The sequence below is a fragment of the Protopterus annectens genome, chromosome 7.part0, assembly GCF_019279795.1.
Source record: "Protopterus annectens isolate FY-2018-M chromosome 7.part0, PAN1.0, whole genome shotgun sequence".
NCBI classification, from domain to species: domain Eukaryota; kingdom Metazoa; phylum Chordata; order Ceratodontiformes; family Protopteridae; genus Protopterus; species Protopterus annectens.
In genome coordinates this window covers 1,556,325,485-1,556,346,999 of record NC_056739.1, presented here as the reverse complement: position 1 = coordinate 1,556,346,999, position 21,515 = coordinate 1,556,325,485, and the positions used below count along the sequence as shown (strand labels likewise).

The following is a 21,515-nucleotide window of genomic DNA, read 5'->3' as shown; positions in this document are numbered from 1 at the left end:
CAACCTTTTTGCCTCCCACTCCAGTCATCAGCTCAGAAAATTCTGCACCAGGGAACCTCACAGCAAGGCCTAGAAAGTGGATGCTCTATCCTTTCATTGGGTAAACCTCTCGGGCTATGCATTTCCCCCATACCACTCATATCAAGGGTACTGCTCAAAATAAGGGAGGAAAAACCGAGGGCAATCCTGATTGCCCCAGACTGACCACACCAACACTGGTACCCACTGCTGCGCAGCCTGTCACCTTGGCACCTACCTCAGATCTCTACACTCCTGACCCAGGTGAATGGAGAATTCATGCATCCCCAATTGCAGACCCTCAACCTGGCGGCCTGACTTATTCCTTGACCAACCCTCAAGCTGCCAGCCTAAGCAAACAAGTCCTAGATGTTATACGTGAGGCCAGATGCTCCAGCACTAGGAAATCCTATGCTGACAAGTGGAAAAGGTTTTGCACCTGGATCCAGGCTAAGGTTCATAGATAAGTACTAGGCTATCGGCCCCAGGGCTTACGTAAGCCTAGCCAGCAAGGTTTCATAGCTTACGCCACCCAAGAAAGTTACTATCCTGTGCCACTGTCCAGCAGAGACACAGAAGTAATCCCCCCCATACCTCTCACCCTGGATTACCTGACAGACCTACTCACAGCGGTCTGTCCTTCTCTTCTGTTAAAATTCATGCCTCGGCCATCTCTGCTCATTGCAGCACAGAGCCTCCTGTCTTCTCACACCCTCTCATCAAACAGTTCCTAATAACCTTGGCCCTCTTCCTGACCGGTGGCTTCCTCTGTTAGGTCCTCCCATAGCCTCTCCAAAGCCGATGTGGACAATATGACAGTGAAATTCCTCAAGGCAAAAATCCAACTGGGGATCTTTCCTGCCCCCCCTCTGGATCAGAGAGCAGCATCTTTGCCTTCACTCCTATTGCCCTTTCTCAATTCCAACCCCGGATTTCAGAGTTATCAGGTCCAAGCCTCCCTGGAGCCAAGTTGTCAGAGCCAACAGGTATGGTTACGTCAACTCCGACAGTCTCTGTCTCGCCCAGTTCTGATGGTTTCGGAGCCTAGTGATTCTCAGAGCCATAGCTTCGGCGCTGGTTCTGAGGGGTTGATATCAACTACAAAATTTTCAGAGCTGTCTCTTCCTCTCGGGGGTTCAGCATTTGACAGCTCAGCTCCCACTACCCACTCTGATCCGGGGGCAGTTGGGGCCTGCAGAGCTTCCCCGTTGACAACTTTGGCTCTGGCAGGGGTTCCTGGGGTGTCCCGATCTCCCTTGGCTTTTGAGGTGGTGGAGAGGGTTTTCTCTGTACCCAGAAGAGCCTTGACTCTGGCTGCTTCAGACTCTGGTCCACCCTAGCTGCATCTGTGCCTGAGACATCTGCTCTGTTGGTTCTGCGACAGCCTGCCAGAAGGACTTCCAACCTGCTTCCTGTTTGGAACCCCAAATGTCTTATACCCCTACAGAACACCCCACCGAAGAGGTCCCTCAGAAGCATTCATGTAAAAAGAGACACCTGAATTCCCCTTTGGAATTCCTTATTAAGGACGCCAATCTCTATGAAGGAGAAGGGTCCCTCAAATCTCCACCGGAGGATGTCTCATTTGGAGACATCATGGAAATTCTTTACCAAAAGTGTGGTTTGTCTTCCAAAAGCCCTAATCCAGAGGAATTGGTGTTTCTGGAAGCCTTTGGGTCAGGCTCATCTACTTCTTGGGTATTCCCCCCTGCAGACCCTCTTGACAACCTTGTGTCTTGCAGGGCGTGTAAGGAACCGGACACAGTGGAACCTGTCCCTAAGTGATCCTTCAGATCCACCACATTGGACTAAAGGGATTCCAGTCAATGCCATGGTGGTTGCAGCCACCACCAAAAAGGAGCTAGCCCACAGAGCTCCACTGTACATCCCCCTAACAGGAAGTCTCGGACTTTGTACAGGTTCAGAAAGCGGATTTACGCTTCAGCAAACTTTGCATTGCAAGCACTGAACTACCTGGCACATGTAACCAGGCTACAGAGGGACTTGGTTAAGGAACTCTCTAAGTCATTCCCAAGGTCCATGTCTGCTGAGGAACAGAAATCCTATTCCTGAAGAATGGTCACCCTCCAGTCCATTACCAGCACGTCCATGAGGTTAATCTGTCATGCGGCAGAGGGTGTCTCAAGGGCAGCCAGATCAGGCAATGTGGTCATAAGCCACATCTGGATGAGGCTGCATGACTTTTCAGAACCCTATAAGGCATCTTTTGTCAACGCTTCCTTCAATGGATCGACCCTTTTCAGTCCAGTGGTTAAAGTCTCACACTCCCAAAGTGAAAAGGACAGAAAGACCTTCTCTGCTGTCAGATACACTTCTCTACCCCACACTTCTCTACCCCACATTGGTCCTTTTCCAAGAACCAGCATGGAGGTAAGACGTTGTGGTTCCGTAAATCACAGGGTCCTTTCCAGGATTTACAAAGAGATCTTTCTCCCTGAGGGAGAGGAGTTAAGTGTTATAATATCAGATGCCGCCCTTGAGGCAGAGAGGGTCCGATGAATAAAGGGTCTCTAGATTCTTTCTCGGACAGGCCCATTCAATGGTCCTGAAGGATTGCCTAACTGCTCTAGTCTGGATGCAGTCACAGGATGTTTGTTTCTACACTCAGCAGCCTGGGGAGCCATCACAAAAGATTGTTGGGTGTTAAAGATTATATCCAGAGGCTATTTATGTACCCTTTTCCCAAAAACCTCCTCCAAGGAAGATCCTTTCCTATGTTCCACCCAATCACCGGGAGACTGCAGCATTAGAGATTGCGAAGCTGATCTCAAAAAGCGTCCTCCAAAATGTCCCCCCAGACTAGCTCAGATCCAGCTTTTACTCAAGATTCTTTTTAGTGCTGAAATATATGGGAGACCTCAGACCCATTCTTGATCTTACTTCCCTAAGCAGGTCAATTTCCATCTCAAAGTTCCAAATGGTCATGCTGCAGTCCATTCTGCCTTCCTGCAGAAGGACAAACTGGATGTGCTCTATAGACCTTCAGGACACGTATTATCACATCAAGATGAAGAGGTGCTGCAGAAGGTACGTACGCTTCAGGCTGGGAACCAACCTCTCCCAATTTCAAGCACTGCCCTTTGGTCTCACCACAACCCCCAGAGTGTTCACCAAATGCACGGCAGTGGTAGCAGCTCACCTAAGACTGCAAGGATTCCAGATGTTCCCCTACCTAGATGATTGGCTCCTGACTGCTCCCACCAGGCATCAACTTCTTCAAGCCAGAGAATACCTACTTCAGCTAGCCTCGACCTTAGGCATATGTATTAGTCTAAGCAAATCCCATCTGGTTCCAGTTCAGGTCATAGACTTTATTGGAGCTCGCTTGGTCACCCTTCAGTCCCTAGCCCTTCTTGCTCCTGACAGGATCTCCAATCTGAGGTCTCATGTCAGGCAGATTAAGGACACTCCTGTCCCCAGCCAGTCTTGTCCCTCAGGCCTTTGGAGGTCCATGGTGGCGACAATTACTCTGGTACCCTTGGTCCACCTTCACATGAGAGTGCTTCAGTGGAACTTAGCTGTGCAATGGCCACTTCTCTGTTACCCTCTGAACTACTGCATCAGGATCTCTCGGATGCTTCAAACTTGGGTGTGGGAGGCATTATCTGGGGCAGACGGTTCAAGGCACGTGGTCCCCCCTAGAGATCAATTTGCATATAAATGCTCTGGTGATGAGAGCAGTGCTTCTCCCGTTGCAAGCCCTCCACTCCTCTCTTCCCACTGGAACTATTGCTTTTCAGACAGACAACATGTCGGTGCTCTGGTACATCAACAAGCAAAAAGGAACCAGGTCTTATCCCTTGTGGAGAGGCCATGAAGTTGTGGCAATGGGTGATCTCTTCAAACGGTTTTCTTATAGAGATGCACATTCTGTGGAAGTCGAACATCCTGGAGGACAAGCTCAGCAGGACCATCCTGATGCCTCACGAGTGGTCTCTAAATCCTGCAGTTTCAAATATGATCTTTCAGAGATGGGGTCAACCTTGCTGCGACCTGTTCACATCTCCCTCCAACACCAAGTGCAGCAAGTTGTTTGCCCTGATCCCTCCGCAGGGACAATCACAGAGAGAGATGCTCTAGTCCATGCGTGGCCCCTTGGTCTACCTTTTGTTCTAAACTTCCTATAGATGAAATATGCAGCTGCTACATGGTCCAACCATCATACCTTTATTTTCCATTACATGCTGGACATTATTTCCAGGTCCAGGGCATCTTTTGGTTCTCCTGTGCTCTGGAGTATCCTTCCTTGAGGGCCTCCCAAGTTCCTTTAGTAGTTGGGGACTCTGTCCCATAGGTTGAAGAGCAAATGAAGGCAACAACATCAGATAAAGAAGTTATGTACTCACCATAATGTTCCATCTGTGTTGTTGCCTGTCATTTGCTCTTCAGCCTTCCCTCCCTTCATCCCCCTGTCTTTTCAAGGACCTAAAAGATATTGCTTGAACAGATACTTCTGTTTCCCTTTTGAGCTCCTGAAGTATCCTAGCTTGGATGATTCCTTCATCCTAAGTAATTTCTTTTGCCTTTTGGTATTATGATTGTGATGTACTAATTTGCAGCAAACTCGATCTGAGGGATTTGGAGGAGAGGAGCATCATGAGTAGGGGAGGAACTCAGATGTTGTAGTCTACAGCTGAGTCAGTTTCAATGCCCAGATCCAGAATCCATAGGTTGAAAACAAATGAGAGGCAACAACACAGATAGAATGTTATGGTGAGTACAAGTTCTTTTTTTAAGCAAGTTAAAAAGCAATGTGGAAGGTTTTTATCCTAAGTAAATTTACTCACCCAGCAACAGAGCAGCATTAGCCAACCGTCAGTCCTCAAGAGCCTGCACAAGTGCTATCTTCTTGGCATTAGGAAAGCTGTGAAGGGCTTGGCACCCAAACCTGTCTTTAGTCAGTTCAGCTCATGTTGACTAATGGTTTGGGTGTGTGTAAGGTGTCCTAAAGTTTTAGAAACTGGCCAGTTGTTATATCCTTGGCAGGATGTAACTTGTATAGCTAAGGCTACTGCATCAGTGATCATTCGAACATCTACTGTTATGGTGAGTTTACTTGCACAGTTGTGTCTTTTAGTGCCACTAAGGATGGTGGATTTATTGTGCCATAGGTTTTATCCTATTGTCTTAAGCTGTTGTGGAGAACTTTTACAGAATATTTGATCATACAGGTTCATGCACATATAAAATTCTGTTTTCAGTACTTGTAGAAGGAAACTAACCCATATTTTGACTTTTTTTTTTTAAATTATTTTAACTATAATGTAGCGTTGTATTATCACCATTTTCAGTGAATCCTGAAACTGTCTTAATATTCTCTCTTAGCAGCTGTGTTCAACATTTCATGATAACTGCAGACTGTTTTAAGAATACCAGTTTTCAGTGCCTCTTTTTATGAGGGCTCTGTATCATCAAGAGAGGATTATATTGATAGCCAAGATTTTAGTATTTGATATAGTGCAGTAGTACTTTCTCTCTCTGGATGCCAGGATAGTTTTCTGTTCAAAAACAACTTCTACTGATTACATAAAAAGATGTCCATTTGCAGTGCTTAATGATGTACATTTTATTAAAACATTTGCCACAGCCTTCACCCTGTCCTAAGTCAGATGCTCAGCAATACAGTCTCATGCTTCCAAGTAGGATGACTGGGTTTGGAAAAAAATGAATGAGCAATTTATGGGTAACGACTTTATGGTTGTGAGGGGTGCAAAGAGAAAAAATGGCTTTTTGTCTGGGTGCCATTGGCCATTTGCCCTGTTCACTTTTGACAGTTTGACTCAACCCTGTGCATGGTACTTTGAGATCTGTATGTATGCATTTATTTATGCATGCTGATTTGTGCTGTTTGTTGATCATCAGCTCTTTCCCAGTCATTCAGCTCATTTATCCTCCATCACCTCAGGAAGGATTGATTAGGAGGAGGTCATCATTCAGACCATCATCAGGAGTGGTTTGAGATATTTGCTGTTTTTGCAGTCCAGTTCCTCACACACACACACACACACACACACACACACACACACACACACACACACACACACACACTCACGCGCGTGCGCTTTGAAGTGCTAAGGGTGGACGTGCAATTGACTAATTGCAGAGGATGTGCCTTCACTTCTATAAGGGGCATTCATTCCAAGCAGCCCTGCCCCTGACAACAAGCAGTTGTTTCCCTAATCACAGCGACCCAGTGAACCCCCAAAGTGCATACAACTCTTTCTTTTCCTCTGGAGAGGTGAATGGGCCATGCCTCTTCTAGTCCCCACCCTGCCCAATTCCTTGTATGCTGTGCCAAGTGAACCCCCTTTTTCTGTGTCAGTCAGAGCTTCTCCCCTCTGCACCACAGTGCCAGGCAAAATATAAATTTATTTCTAATGGCTCTGTTTAGGGCTAAAGAAATGCTGTCTAATTTATAGGTCGTTTTTATTTTTTGACCACTCCAGCAGTGTATAAGGATAACATCGCAACACAGCCCAGGTAACCTGCATTCAGTTGTCAGCTTAGGTGTTGTATCAAGCAAGCAGGGGAGGCTGGGTTTGTCTATTTTGGATCGGAAGGATCATTGTCTCTGGCTGTCCACGCCCAGAGCTCTAGGAAGACAGACCTCACACCAGATGCCAGAGATGAGTCTTGAGTAGGAGCTAACCTAGAGCAGGGAGTGGCTGAACTGTCAAAGCTGGTGAAGGTAGCCTTTGCCTGAGTGTGTGAAAAAAGTATACATGCATAGGTCACTGGTAATGGGGAGTTCATTTTCCCATGTCTGCATCTTGGGAAGAGGGCTTGTGGCATAGACACAGAAATGTTAATGAGTATACAAACTCCTTATATGCCAGGATGATACCTGTACCAGATAAGTTCGCCTCTGGGGATCGAATGGACTCAAGTCCAGTAAGGAGAAATTTGATAGCATGGAAGAAGAGGGAAAAGATGTAGCAGAGAGAGAGATTTTTTTTATCTCCATTAATACCCTTCCCACCCAGTTTTTTTTTCCTTTATAGAGCTAAAGTTGGTTGCAGTACCAGTTGAAGTTATTGGCAGGTATGAGGCACTGAACTGAAATTGCAGATTCTGACCCCAGTATCCCTGGCTTTGCTTTTGCTGTGGTAGAGATTATTATGTCTTTATTAATTTAATAATTCAGATGTTTTGTTGATCATTAGTTCTAGTAGTTGACCAGCTCTCAGTTTGTCTTTTTCATGGTCATTTCATACAGGTGGCTCATGTGGCTTATTTGAGAATGGTTACCACTCCTGTTCTGTACACGTGGAATAAGGAAGCACTCACAGCAATACCACTGGGAATGACACTGACCTTTGTAGTTGAATTTCATGAAAGTTCGGGAGGCACCTTCCATGCACACAACTCTGTTCTTCAGTTTGGAACAAATAGGTAAACATATCTTAAATTTGTTTCTGAAGGACTGATGGTTAATAGAGAATTATCTGAATTATTTTTATGAGCAGTTTATTTTTATTTAATGTTTTTCCTCTGGAAGTAATCTCAGCTATTGAGTATTATAAATCAGTTTGTATATTTATTTATGTCCTAAGTGTGTTACTAATGCATTTGAGGTCATAGATGTTTGACATACATGTGAGGTTGGCACAGTGATTAATGCTGTCTCACAGCTCCAGAGTTTGAGCCTTACTATATCTGGAATTTTCATATTCCATGTGGATTTCTACAAAGTATGTCAGTGTCCTTCCACTTTTCAAAGACATCCTACCTAAGTTTACTAGATTTTTTATGCTAATTGATGTGTGTAGCCACTGGCCTTGAATACCAGGTTGTGACTAAAAAAACAGATCTTCAAGGATCAGGCAAATTACCAGAAATAATTGAATTAATATGTTTTTTTTTTTTTTTTTTGAAGAAATTGTTTTCATATTGTGGGGGTGGATATTGAGATAGCATTGTTTAAAGTACACATCTGTCCATAAATTTTCCAGGAAAGAAGAAAAATATTTCCTGTCATTTCTGAGGTGGAAAATGACATGTTTTCTGTTTGTGGTATAGTTTCAAATGCACTAATCTTTTTTGAAGTACTGTTGTGTTGGATATTGAACATTATCTCAGTTGTATATATTCATTCAGTAGTATTGAGAGAACTGTGTGTGTGAATTTGTTAGGACCGAGTAATACTTTTGGAGTAAATGAAGATTTCTCTCTGTCTGGAGAAACCAGTGGTTTCATTCATATGTGGGTAATGCAGAATATTTGTAAAAGCAAACATTTTGTCAGACCTCTAACATTTGACAGATGTGCAGTCTGTTAGTATGAACATAGCCAGAATATATTACGTAGTACTATGTTTGGAACAACTTTCATTCTTGGAATGAACTTAAGCCTTTTTTCCCAATTTTTCTAACAAAGTTGAATATCATTTAAATTTTGTGGATGTTCACCACCAGTTGTACCACTATTTACATCATATAAAAGAATTTTGAAAGTGTGACCAACTCTGTCTCCTTCTCTGTCTGTGTTGGGTTCCACTGTTTCTAATTCTAAGGTTACTTTTTCCAGGTGGCTATTTGAATATGTATCTCTTGTTTCTAAGTCTCGTGGGCTATCCTTATTCTTCAAACCAAAAGTGCACTGTACTAGAGCAGTTGCTGCATCTACGACTTTCTTCAGTAATGTCCCTAGGATAATATTTGTGCAGCTGCTACATTTGCTGCAGTTCATACCTTTATTTGCCATTACAAGTTTGATCTACAATCTAGATGAAGAGCTTCCTTTGGTTCCACCATTTTTCAGAAGATCCTTCCATAGTTCCTCCCAGGGTTCATGTAGCTGGGGACTCTGTTCTTATTGTTGACACAGATGGAAAAGGCAACATTGGATAGTTTTGTACCTACCATAATGCTAGGTCCATGTTGACTTCTTCCATCCTTCTCAGCATTCCCCCTATCATCCCCCTACAAAATTGTTCCCTCTCTGTGGCTCCTGTTGGATCACACTGATTTTATCTCAGGCCTTGGCTGTCGGCAGTCTGCTGGTTTGTATCTGATAATTAAGGGGTGTCATTTGAGGGTTGTGAGATCTCTCTTGATGGGGGCAAACTTTATCTGAAGGGCTGATACAGTGTCAGAGCATAGTAAAGGGAGAAGCCTGAGCCTTGGAGTCGAAAGTATAGTCTAATGCCGAACTTTGATCCTTTTTGATCTGTTATGCCCAGTTGTTGAGACAGATGGAAGAAAACGACTCAGATCTGGCATTATAATAAGTATAACACTTTCATTTTTCCAGAAAGTGCAACAACCTAAAACGCTGATTTTCATTAAATTATATCACACCCTTACGTGACAAACTGTAACTGCCAACATGCATTGTTATGCAGATGCAGTATCCTTTTGCATTTGATTTGAAAATGCCAACAATTCAGTTGGCAGACTGTCATACCTGTTCAAAACAACATACTTTACTACAACCTTGACTCAGAAACAAATGGCATAGTAATCAAGCAAAAATGTGCACACTTTGTAGCTATATGTGGGGTTCTGGCAATTCCAAGACAACGATTACACAAGGAGTTTGTGTGTCTGTGCATAGCATAAAGACGTAGGTGATAAGCTTTTGTGTGCCTAAAGAGGTGCGACAGTGCAGAAACCCTACAGCTCTCAATTGCTCAGGTGAGATTCGCAAATGTAAATTGATGGATCTTGCAGGAAAAAAAATCAACAAGCATGGCAGAAACCACGTTTTCTTCAACCAACTTCATATAATGCAGGCTATGTAGTGGCCTCTGCCATGGAGAATAGTAGCACCTCAGCCATATCCAGAAGAGGACCCTTCCTTCACAAACTGTGGATTATCTAGCCAACAGAATGAGGATCTTTGTTGAGTTGTCTATTACTCTACAGCATCTGCAGTGTATGTTATCCGTATAAGGCAGACCAAGAGTGCATGGCTGATCTGTACCCTTGGGCATAAGTTTCCTTAACTGTCACATCTGCCATGACTTAGAATATTTTCTTTCCATATGACTGTTTACCCAGGATCTCCAGAGTCGTCACTTTAGGACAACTGCACAGTGGCTTTTAGAATTCATGACGTATACCCTGAAGATAAGTGTTCAGGACTTTTGTTTGAAAATGTTAACTAATAGTCACAAGTGTGTTTATTTTGGAAAACATTAAATCATAACATATAAGTTAATTTTTTTTCAGACCAGATTTGCAAAATACCGTTTAGAGGAAATCATCTGATGAGTAGCTGCCTTGTCCTTGAACATTTATATTCTGAAAGGTGATTTCAGACTGGAAAGTCTAATCACCTTGTATGGTAGGATTGCATAATGATACTTCACACTAAGTGACATAGACCCAAAAGATGAGTAAACTGGAGCTTTTGACTTAGAATATTACTAACTACAAAAGTGTTCAACCTCCATTTAATTTGAAAAACATGCCCTGCCACTTTACTAAATTTCATTATTTTTGCATCACTTTGCAAAATGGCATCTGTGTGACCTAGCAGAATTTTATAGTGCCAACCCACTAATAAGAGCCCCAAGATGCCAAAAAAAAAAAACTGAAGAAAAAGCAAATGTCAAACATTTATTTTTTTCCTTTAAACTTTTTTTTTTTTTTTTTTACAAAAGATGCAAACCCCCTGTATCTACCTGATGTGGGGGGCAAACCCCTTTCACCCCTGAACTTAAATATACCAAATCTGAGATTGCTGTACTTCAGAGGAGAGGAATGACAATGTCATACTTGGTATACACAAGTCCACTGTTTCAGTCATCCATTCTTATTATTCCAGGACTTGTTCAGAAGAGTCTTGGAATTTCAAATGGTTGCTGTTTAGTTTTGTCATAAAATATTAAATGCACAGAATTATGAATTCTGTTTGACAAACATTTCCACTTAAATCACTGAAGAGCAGAATTTTTGTGTAAGATTGAAAAATGCCATCCTAGTGACCCCCACCTCATGTACTGCTGCATTGTATTTCTTTATTTTTGTTCCAGCTGGTGATTTATGGACAAGAACAATAATTTCAAGATGTCACCTTTTAAGATAACATTGCACAGTGACACGTCATTTGTAACACAAACTCATATTCTGAAAGTCTTGTGCCAAAGTGATCAAAGTGAATCTGCATTTAGTTTGTCAAATACTAGTAACTAGTTAGTGTTACACAGTGGGCTACGGACTTCTTAAGTAGACATTCAAACACATTGTCACCAAACCATAAATCTTTTTGTTTGGCTTAAAGCTATTTAAAGTGTCTTATGGTGTAATAGGGGAATCTTATTCTAATACCTCACTACTCTATGTGGAAAGAAGTTATTTTCCAGTTAACCAGCCTTACTATTAATTTTTACACATGACTTACTATTTCTAGCAAGATACTGGTGATTGACAAAAGTAATTCCCACCAATGCCTGAAAAAATTAGACAATGCATTTATATGCCCAGATTATCTTTTCCTGCATACCTGTACCGAACACTAAAATTCATTCTTAGGCAGTCTTTACAGTTTAAACCTTTGGCATCCTAAATCTGTGTAAGGAAGTATTTCTAAACACAATTTGTTTCTTATATCCTTACTACTGAAACACACCTGTATTCCATAACCGGTCATACTAGACTTTTAAACAATAGCAGCAAAATATCTTTGTGTCTTGAGGGAATAGTGCAGAGAATCAACCTTAATATACAAACACATTTCCTGACGACCAAAGTTAATAGTTTCACTCCAGTTTAATTTTTCAAAATTAGTAACACCAAGATAGTTTAAATGTTAAGCAAACTGAGATAATATAGTTGATTGCATAAGGGTAATCCACTATTATTCAGTCCCATATCCATTACTTTATATGTTTATTACTCCATATAAATAACTCATCCATATAATCTTATAACATTTGAACATCTAGTGATGCTGCCATACAGGCCACCTCGGTATCATCCACATATTCTGAGAACCAGCATTAAAGACTTGAGACATTGATGATGTGAAGGCATAAACCAGAAATGACCTCAATGCAAATCCATGTGGGCCACCATTGGTCACCTCAAACAGATCAAGCTCAGTGCCTTTAAGATTACTACAGATTTATCTTTAAATAATGAGTGCTTCAGTACCTGTCCTGTAATGTCCTTCTATTTCACTGTTGGAGCATTCATTACATTAGGAGAGGTCTCCTGCCAAGGGCAGCCCGGTCCGGTCAGTATACGAAAGCCTTAAGTTGCTTTAAGGTACACCGTATGTCACGCATATACTCCTCACATAGCATAGGGCATAACGGTGACATCCAGACGTACTTTTGTCAGAACTTTGGATAGTAATTTTAATCTCACAGTACACGCCACTCCTGGAGATTCTGCTGGTTTTTCGGACCAGCTTGCCTCTATTATTAAGGGGGCTATTCGAGCCTTTCCAGTACTTCAGGTTACTGTGGCAACCATAACCAGAGTGGTGAGGCACGTAATGTGAACGTAGAGGCTCCTGGTATGCACATTCAGAACAATGGAGGAGGGCCGATTTCCAACAGTGCCGATAAGGGTGTTTCTTTATTGCCTTCACGTTTGGTGAATGAAGATCTCATTGGAAGTATTTTTCAACTTGATTCCAATCCGTTTTCTGGTGTAAAGGACAATGTCAATCCTACACAAGTAAGTGTTGCAATGGACAATAACACTGACAATTTGTTTGAGTCCTGCAAGAATTATATCTTTAAATTTGAAAAACTAGCAATAAAAGTAGCCTGTTTACAACTAGAGATATATTTTGAAGAGAACATTAAGTTGAATTGTGTGCCACAAGGACTTAGAGTTTTCAAATTTCCTAACTGTGTCACATATGGTGACACGTTTTATAAAGAATTAGTGGAACTATTTAACAACACCGGTATTTCGTTAATGAAAGCCTTGGTCGCACATTATAAGGAAGACATTATTTCCATTAAGAGTGAATTGGAAGCACTTGATAATAGTATCAAACAGTCACCCTGTTTTTCTTTCTTTCATACCTTATATTTTGTTATTACAGCAAAAGTGGACAGACACAGGGCGTCTGTTATTGTGAGAAAACGAGGTAAGCTGAAGAGAGATTTAATTTCATATTCTACAGGTTCAGCTTACCCACTAAACTTCAAGACTTTGAAACAGGGGAAGAGATTGTCCTATGCCACTGTAACTAATGTGGGTGTCAATCAAAATCAAAACAATACATGCAGTGGTTCAAATACTTTGGGAAATCAAAATCAAAATGACATGGTTCAAAACAATAGAGTTATGGTTGGTCAGGAGGGTCATGGGTCTGCTGACCCACTTGTTACAGTCAATGCAGCCTGCCCTTTTCTAATGGATTCCTCTGGCAACAAAAAGACTCCTTGGTCGCAACAAGCGCAAACCAAGAACAGAGGGAAGGGTCGGAAAAAGAACTAGCATTCGACATTAATGTTTTGAATCTAAGTGGTGAAGAATAAGTAAGGATGCAGTTTCTGTTTTGAAACGTGTTTTTTCTTTTATTCCGTCCAACACTGTTAATGTTGCAAGGTTGATTGTAGATTTTAGGTTGTATTTAAGGAAACTTAACTTAAAATTTATCTTTGACAATACTTCAGTTGTTGGCAGGGAATCAGTCAATTTCAAGAAAACAAGTATGTACAATCCAGCTGTAAATCCCACCATACAGGTGTTTGCTACACTTTGTGAACAACAGTTAAGACACCTAAGGGAGACGCTTATGTTTCCAACTTATCCCAAGGTGAACTTAGTGAGTTAAGTAAAAATAATGAGCTTAGAGTTATGAAAGCAGATAAGGGGGGTTCAATAGTGGTTATGAAAACAATGAAGTATGAAGAAGCCATTTTGGCTTTATTAAACAACGATGATTGTTATAAGGTTGTTAACAGTGATTTTATCAAAAGCTATTTTTTGAAACTTGATACAATGTTATTCGATTTGTTTTGTGAAGAATGTTTTGATTTTGATACTTATGAATATTTTCAAGTCGAGTATCCCAAGATGGCTGTACTTTTTGGTATACCAAAGGTACATAAAGTTCGTATCAACCCCCCTTTCAGGCCTGTAGTGTCTGCTGCTTACTCTAAGACTGAGCCTATTTGTATTTGGCTGGATAGTTTACTTAATCCAGTAGTACAAGAGTCTAGATTTTACCTGCGTAACTCCTGGCACTTATTAGAACTACTTAGTGAAGTTGAGACTTTTGGTGATTTCTGTTTTGCTAGTCTTGATGTCATTTTATTGTACACCAGCATTAATCAAGAAATTGGGTTAGAATATCTAAGGGAGTATTTAACACAATACACGTCTTTTGAAAACAACATCACCAGTACAGTTTGTACTTTGATGGAATTGATTCTAGCCAATAATGTTTTCAAATTTGGTAACAGTTTTTTTCAACAGACATCCGGAGTTGCAGTGGGGTCAAAGGGTAGCCCCTTCATTTGCCAATTTGGTTATGGCCAATTGAGAATTAAAACATCTATACATTCCCCCTTATTTGGACAACATTCTGTTTTATAGACGTTACACTGATGACTTGATCTTTCTTTGGAAGGGGGATCGCGCTAGTTTCTTGGCTTTTAGCACCTAAATCATACCTGATTTTTTAAGATTTACAGTTGGAGATTTTGGTAAGTCCATTGATTTTTTTGGAAGTACATTTGACATATGACATTCTATCCCAATGTTTTGTAAGTCAGATTTTTACAAAGACCGCTTTGTAAACCAATATTTACATAAAGAAAGTCTGCATCCCAGTCACATGAAAAGTGGGGTTGTTAAAGGCCAGTTCATATGCCTTAGTGGGTTAACCAGTGAACAATCAGTTTTTGCCATTGAAGTACAGAAACTCATGCAGTTTTTTGTACAAAGGGGCTATGATTCAAGTTGGGTTAGTAAAATAGTTAAGGAAGTTTTAGGGCTCAGAGACACCTCAGCTTGTCCTGTTTTGAAAATTAGAGGCAGAGAGAGGAACACTGACTTGACTGATCCACACAGAAATGCTAGTAATTTTTCCCTTGCCTTTCCTATTCCTATTTGTAATCAGATGGCACATATTAAAAGTATTATTTTGGATTATTGGAAAGTTATGATGGGGAATACAAAATTAGTCAACATTGTGGGGGACAAACCACTCTTTACTTACAAAAAGAGTATTAATATCAAGTCAATATTAGAAAACAATAAAAGTGTAGTTTCAGTCACAAGATCCAACATTTTAGGTAGTTTTTCATGTGGATGATGTAGGTTCATTAGTAATGTTTCCTGTATTAAATTTAAACATATTGGTAAGATATTTTGGGCTAGGGACTGATACACCTGTAATACCACAAATGTTGTTTACTGTGCCAAATGTGACTCGTGACTGTTTTTATATCAGCAAGACCATTAGAGCCCTTAATAAAAGGATCTATGACCATTGTTTGGCTATAAAAAAGAAAGACATCACCAATGCTTTGGCAGTTCATGCTAGTATTTGTCCCTCTTTTAAGAAGTTTTCCTTCTTTGTGTTAGAAAGAGTCAATTCTGATTTATTTACAGGGGATTATAAGATGTTACTTGAATGTCGTGAAAGTTTATGGCAAATATCTTTGATAGCTGATCAAACACCTGGCCTTAACGGCACTATCAATATCAAGTGTTTTTTGTTATTAGCAAAGCTTAGATAATTATTATTATTTTTATAATTTTGTTTGTATGAAATTATCATTATTGAAATGTTTTTATATAACAAAACATAGATATTTATGAGTATAAATTTATTTACATTTATATTTACATTCTTATACTGATTTAATTATTCCTTTGGTTTTACATTAATTAATTAAGGTTTGAGTCGTGATGTTGTGACACGTTATATTTAAATGAATGGAGTGTGTGAGGCAATTTTTCTGAAGAAGCTCAGTTGCATTAAAGTGAGTGAAAGTGCTAAGCTGCTGTCTTGTGATTGATTTCATTGTCTCCTGGTTTTGGTATTTTATTTTACTTAGTTTCTGGTTTCATTTGCTTGTACTACAGATTTATCTTTAAATAATGAGTGCTTCAGTACCTGTCCTGTAATATCCTTCTATTTCACTGTTGGAGTATTCATCACATTAGAGAGGTCTCCTGCCAAGGGCCGCCCGACGTCCAGTCAGTATACAAAAGCCTTAGGTTGCTTTAAGGTACACCGTACGTCATGCATATACTCCTCACATAGCATAGGGCATAACGGTGACATCCAGACATACCTTTGTCAGAACTACTTTGCCGCCAGTCAGAACACCATCTCTTGATCGTCAGTCTGAATGCCCATTCCATTGCTGGCTCATCAAGCTGTTGCAGGTAAGTGCTCCGTTGGGGGTTCTGTTGTACTTATCCTTTTTTATAGTGTTACTTGTGGGTTTTCTGTCATCCATGAAAGGTAAATGCCAGTGTAGGAGACAGATTCCCCAAAAAGACCACCACGAATAATGTCTTTTTTGCCTTGGTGCCTTGCACAACCATGTGTTCTGTTCTGTCTGTCAGGCCTTTGTACCTAAAACTCTTCATAGCAGATATTCTTCTTTGGTGCTTTATCTTCAAAATTAGCATCTTAAGCTTCTTGCAGAGGACATGATGGGAGGAATTTCCCGCTCCAAGGGACAGTCGTCCGTGAAGAAGAAGGCCAAGAAGCCTAGGTCGGAATCCTCTGCTGTTCAGCCTGCGCAAGACATCTCTCCTGAGGCAAGTGAATGCCCAGAGGTTCACCCGGCTTTATCAGATTCCTCTGTCATGACTGGGTTGGACGCCTGCGGGGATCCGACTTTAAGCACATCCAAGGAGGCTTTGCAGATGTCTGCTTCGGAAGTTCAGGGGGAACCATGGATGACTATCTCTGAGGAGCCTAGGGGTGTTCCTCAAATATTAGTCAGAGAAGAGGTCCCTACTACCCTCATTGAATGCCGTCCTAGGTCAGAGCCTTCCAAATTTTATAAGGCAAACGTCCTGTTGAAGAAAAAGCAGAACATATTACTCCTGTTCCTAAGGATCCACAGAGTGAACGGCAGTCCTTCACTCAGTTTGTTCAGTGCTTTGATGGCTTTGAAACCTCCTTAGGGAGTGTCTGTTCCAGCACCCCCTTGGTCCTCTACTCCCCTTAAAAGACCCAGGGAACAGGATTCCTCTTAGGCGGAGCCGGTTTCGGATGAGGAATCCCTTGCTTACTCTCTTCAGATTCCTTCTCCTTTGAATTATGAATCAGAGAAAGAGGAGTTTACCAGTCTTGATACTCCCTTTAAAGAAATTTATTTTGGGGATACGAGTTCCAGGATGATGGATTTCTTTAAATGGGTTTGTGCTCAGATTTCTGTGGCACAAAAAGGTATTATGAGTTGTTGCAGATGGATTCTCCTAGGCGTTCAGCTGTTCCAGCTGTTTTGGCTGCCTTGTTGGATGCTTTTTCCAATGCTTCTAAGGTTCCAGACTCTCAGCCCCCTGCTTCCAAGAAACCTGATAGATTCTATAGGGTGCCTGAGGATTGTAAATTTTTGTACAAGTGTCAGTCTGCTGACCCTTCAGTGGTGTATGTGGCTTCTGACAAGCTGCTCAGTTGCTTCCTTCTCCCAAGTTACTGCCCTCTGATAAAGATAGCAGGACCACGGAAAGGCTAGGCAAGAAGGTTTATATGTCTGCTACCTTGGCTTTTATGGCTAATTATCAGACCCATATGTCCAGGTATTTGTTGGCTGTGCTGTCCCAGGCCTGCCAGGTTATTTCTGATCTTCCGGACTCTGAGGGTAAAACTTCTGCTCTTTCCCTGTTGGGAACTTCTTCCCAGATGGCTCAACATTCCATCAAGTGTAGTTATGATGCAGCAGATGCTTCTTCTAGGGCTGTTGCTTTTGGCTCATTGTTGAGGCGGTATTCCTGCTGTTTTTAGGTCACTGTTGAGGAAGTAATCTTGGCTTCAGTTTCAACCTTTGCCTGATGATATTAACGCTAATGGATGCCCCTCTTGATAATAAACACTTGTTTGGTGAAGCTGCTGCTGCTATATTTAAGTCCCTTCAGGATAAAGGTAAGGCTTTACGCGAGTTTAAACATGTGTTTGTTTCTCTTGTGCCTAAATTTTAAGTAAGCCACTTTTTTTGTTTGCAGTCTCACCCTCTTTCTAAGGGTAAAAAAGGTGGCAAGCAAGCTCCTCCTGCTAAGACTACTCAGACTTCAGTGACTCAGAAGTCTCCTTTTCCAGATAAACCAGGTGCTGTCTGACTGTCCTATTCTTCCCAGCCACTTTCCTCTTTCTCTTCACCTCTCTCTCTCTCTTCCTGCTTGGCTACCGATTACTCAGGATTTCTGAGTCCTGTCCATTATCCGCCATTTGTATTTCATAGGTAGGTACTAGGCTATTGGCCCAAGGGCCTATGTAAGCCTATTCAACAAGGTTCCCTGGCTTACGCCACCCAGGAAAGTTATTTTCCTGTGCCACTGTCAAGCAGAGACACAGAAGTGAAGTAGAATTATGAATTATTATACAGAAGGGTGTATTTCCTATTTCCCATCCACTCATCAAGATTTTTCTTGAAGAGTGCTAATGAAGAACTTTGCTTGACATAGATGGGTAGCCTGTTCCAGAGTATGGGAAGTCTGTGGGACAGGAATCTATCCCTCCAGCATGTCCTGTTTATTGTGGTGACAAGGTTTAGGTCCCTAGAGCGTGTAGCTCAGAGGGATTGGGATTTCTTTAGGTGTAGCATGTCCAACAGCTCTGGGTTTAACATAGCTTTATATGTTAGACAGAGATCTCCTTGGAGTAGGTGATATGCTATGGAGTAAAGCTAGAGTTTTTTGAGGCGGCCAGTGTAGGGCATTTGTTTGAGGCCAGTAATCCTCTTTGTGAGGTATGTCTGTGGCCTTTCCAGCTGCTGCAGATGTCTTGAGAGGTACATTCCAAAAGGGACGTTGCACTCTATAATGGGTCTAATGAGTGTTGAGTAGAGGAGAACAATGACCTCTTTTTTTCCTGGATGAGAACCCTTTTATGATGAGGTGTGCCATGTAGAAGGACTTCCTGACTACTGTGGTGATGTGACTATCAAATGAGAGACTACTCTCCACCTGGGTCCCAAGGTCTCTTATCACACATTCGGTGTTAAGTAGATTGCTGCCTATGTGGCAGTTCATGGGTACAAAGTTTTTACCAAAGGGGATGACACTGCACATTTTGGCATTGAGCTTGAGGCCATGGCTCTGACACCAGGCATCTGTCTCAGCGTGGCCCTTCTGTAGGATGTCCACATCATTTGGGGACTTGACTGTGGCTCCTAGTTTGCAGTCATCAGCGAACTTCGTTAGCCAGAGGCCTTCTGTGCTAGCCTGTACTTCAGAGAAGTAGATACCAAACAGGAGAGGTCCCAGGACGGAACCCTGTGGTACTCCACTTGTCACTGCTTTGAGGTCAGATTTGGAGTCTGCAACTTTTACAGTGTAGTTTCTGTCAGTGAGCCAGTTGGCAACCCATCTTGTGACGTAGGGGTTTATACCTAGTTTAGTGAGTTTAGCTACAATTCCGGAATGGGGGATGGTGTCGAAAGCCTTGGCGAGGTCAAGATAGGCTGTATGAACCACTTTACCCTCATCTATGGCTTTGGTGACTGCCTCAAAGAAGTCGATCAGGTTTAGGAGGCATGATCTGCCTTTCACAAACCCGAACTGGGTGGGATCCAGAGTTTGGAGGTTACCAATGTCTTTGTTTATGAGTTCCGTGATGCGTTCCATGGCCTTGCAGACCAGGCACGTCAGGCTAATAGGTCGATAGTTCCTGGGATCAGTGGTGGCTCCCCCTTTGTGGAGTGGGATAACTGTTGCTGTGCGCCATTCAGTGGGCACAAAGCCTGATGCAAGGCTATTATTGAACATGGTGCTTAAGTGGGGAGCCAGTTTGTTCTGAAGTTCGTGTAGAATGCAGCCTGGGATGTTTGTCCGGTCCCATGGATGCTGTGTTTTTGGCTTTAGAGAGTGCAGCTTTTACTTGCGTAGTTGTGATTACAGGGACTCTGCATTCTTCCTGTATAGATATGGGCCCTTTAGGGGGTGGGGGTAAAGTTAGAACTGAACCTATCTGCCAGGATGTTGGCAATATCAGTTGGTTCTGTAATTTTCGTGCCTTTGTGCTGTAACTCAGAGCAGATCTGGGTGTTGCCATGGTCTGGAAATCCCTTCCCCCTTTTATGGGTATGCCTCAGCCCCCTAAGGAACAACTACTTTCTTTCAGAGGTACTGTGGGATATTTTAACTCAGGATACTATTCAAGAGGCGCCTGTGTCTCAAAGGGGGAGGAATTTTACTCCAGGATGTTTCTAGTGCCCAGGAAAGAGGGTACTTGAAGTCCAGTTCTAGACTTCTCTCATCTAAACACTTTTTTGAAGGTGCCTTCCTTTTGAATGTTGTCCCTTCAGACTTTATCCCCTCTTCTGCTTCCTCAGGCTTATAGAATGTCTCTGGATCTCAACAGTGCTTATCTCTATATTCCAGTTCATCCCCTTTTCTGGAAGTTTTTGCATTTCTCTGTTGCTTCCTGGCCTTTCTACTGCCCCAAGGGTATTCACCAAATGCCTTGCTCCTGTGTGCTTTTTGCAGGATTATGCGAGCCAAGTCTCTCCTTATTTGGACAACCTCCTGTTTCAGGCATTCTCTCCAGAGAGCCTGTTGCAAATCTTCATTTGGCCATTTCTCTTCTGCAAAGCCTGGCGTTCACAGTAAACTTCAAAATGTATTTTATGACTCCTTCTCAAGACCATGGTTTTCTGGGATGCAGGATACAGTCTGTGCCTATGCTGGCATTTGTGCCCCCTCCCAAGAACTTAGCACTCATTTTCTTCTTTCAGAGTCCTCTTCCTTTGGCCCCTATAATAACCAGGGAATTTCTGAGAGTTCTGGGGTTCATGCCATCCACCATCCCTTTGCTCCCTCTGGCCAAACTACACATGCAAAAGTTTCAGTGGTTTCTGAAGTCTGTTTGGCTTCAGCATGCGCATCCCCTAGAATTTGGAGTTCCCCTTCTGCTTTGTCTCAAAAAGGAACTTCACTGGTGGATCCAGCAGTCCTCTCTAAATTCAGAGCTCCCTTTCCATCCCCCTCTTCCATCTCAGAAGCTGTTCAGCGATGCTTTAGACATGGGATGGGGTGCAGCTTTTGGCTCCCTAAATGTACAGGAGGTGTGGCTGCCTCCTTAAGAAAAAGAGCACAACATCGTCAAGGAGATGAGAGCTCTTCTGCTGGTGCTTCAGGCTTTTCATCATCTTTTCTTCTTAGGACCTCTCAAGGTATTTACAGTAATGTGGTATATAAACAAATGGGGGGGGACAACATCTTATCTTTGCCGCTTGGCACTCCTACTGTGTGATCTTGCTATCCAAAACTTTGTGGCAGACACTCTGAGAAGGTCCTTAACTCAGTCGCATAAATGGATGCTTCACAGGGATGTTTCTGGACATTGTCCACCAGTGGAATACTCCTCAAATCTTTTTG

General features: G+C 42.1%; 1 protein-coding gene across 3 annotated transcripts in view; it reads left to right on the top strand.

The window, feature by feature from the left end:
- The window catches only part of NUP210 (nucleoporin 210), a 2,490,054-nt gene that overhangs the window by 1,724,376 nt on the left and 744,163 nt on the right, over positions 1-21,515 (top strand). For all 3 annotated transcript variants that reach the window (XM_044078102.1, XM_044078101.1, XR_006365597.1), the window contains one exon: positions 7,256-7,431. In XM_044078102.1, coding sequence (XP_043934037.1) covers positions 7,256-7,431 — 176 coding nt within the window. The remainder of the gene's footprint in view (positions 1-7,255; positions 7,432-21,515) is intronic.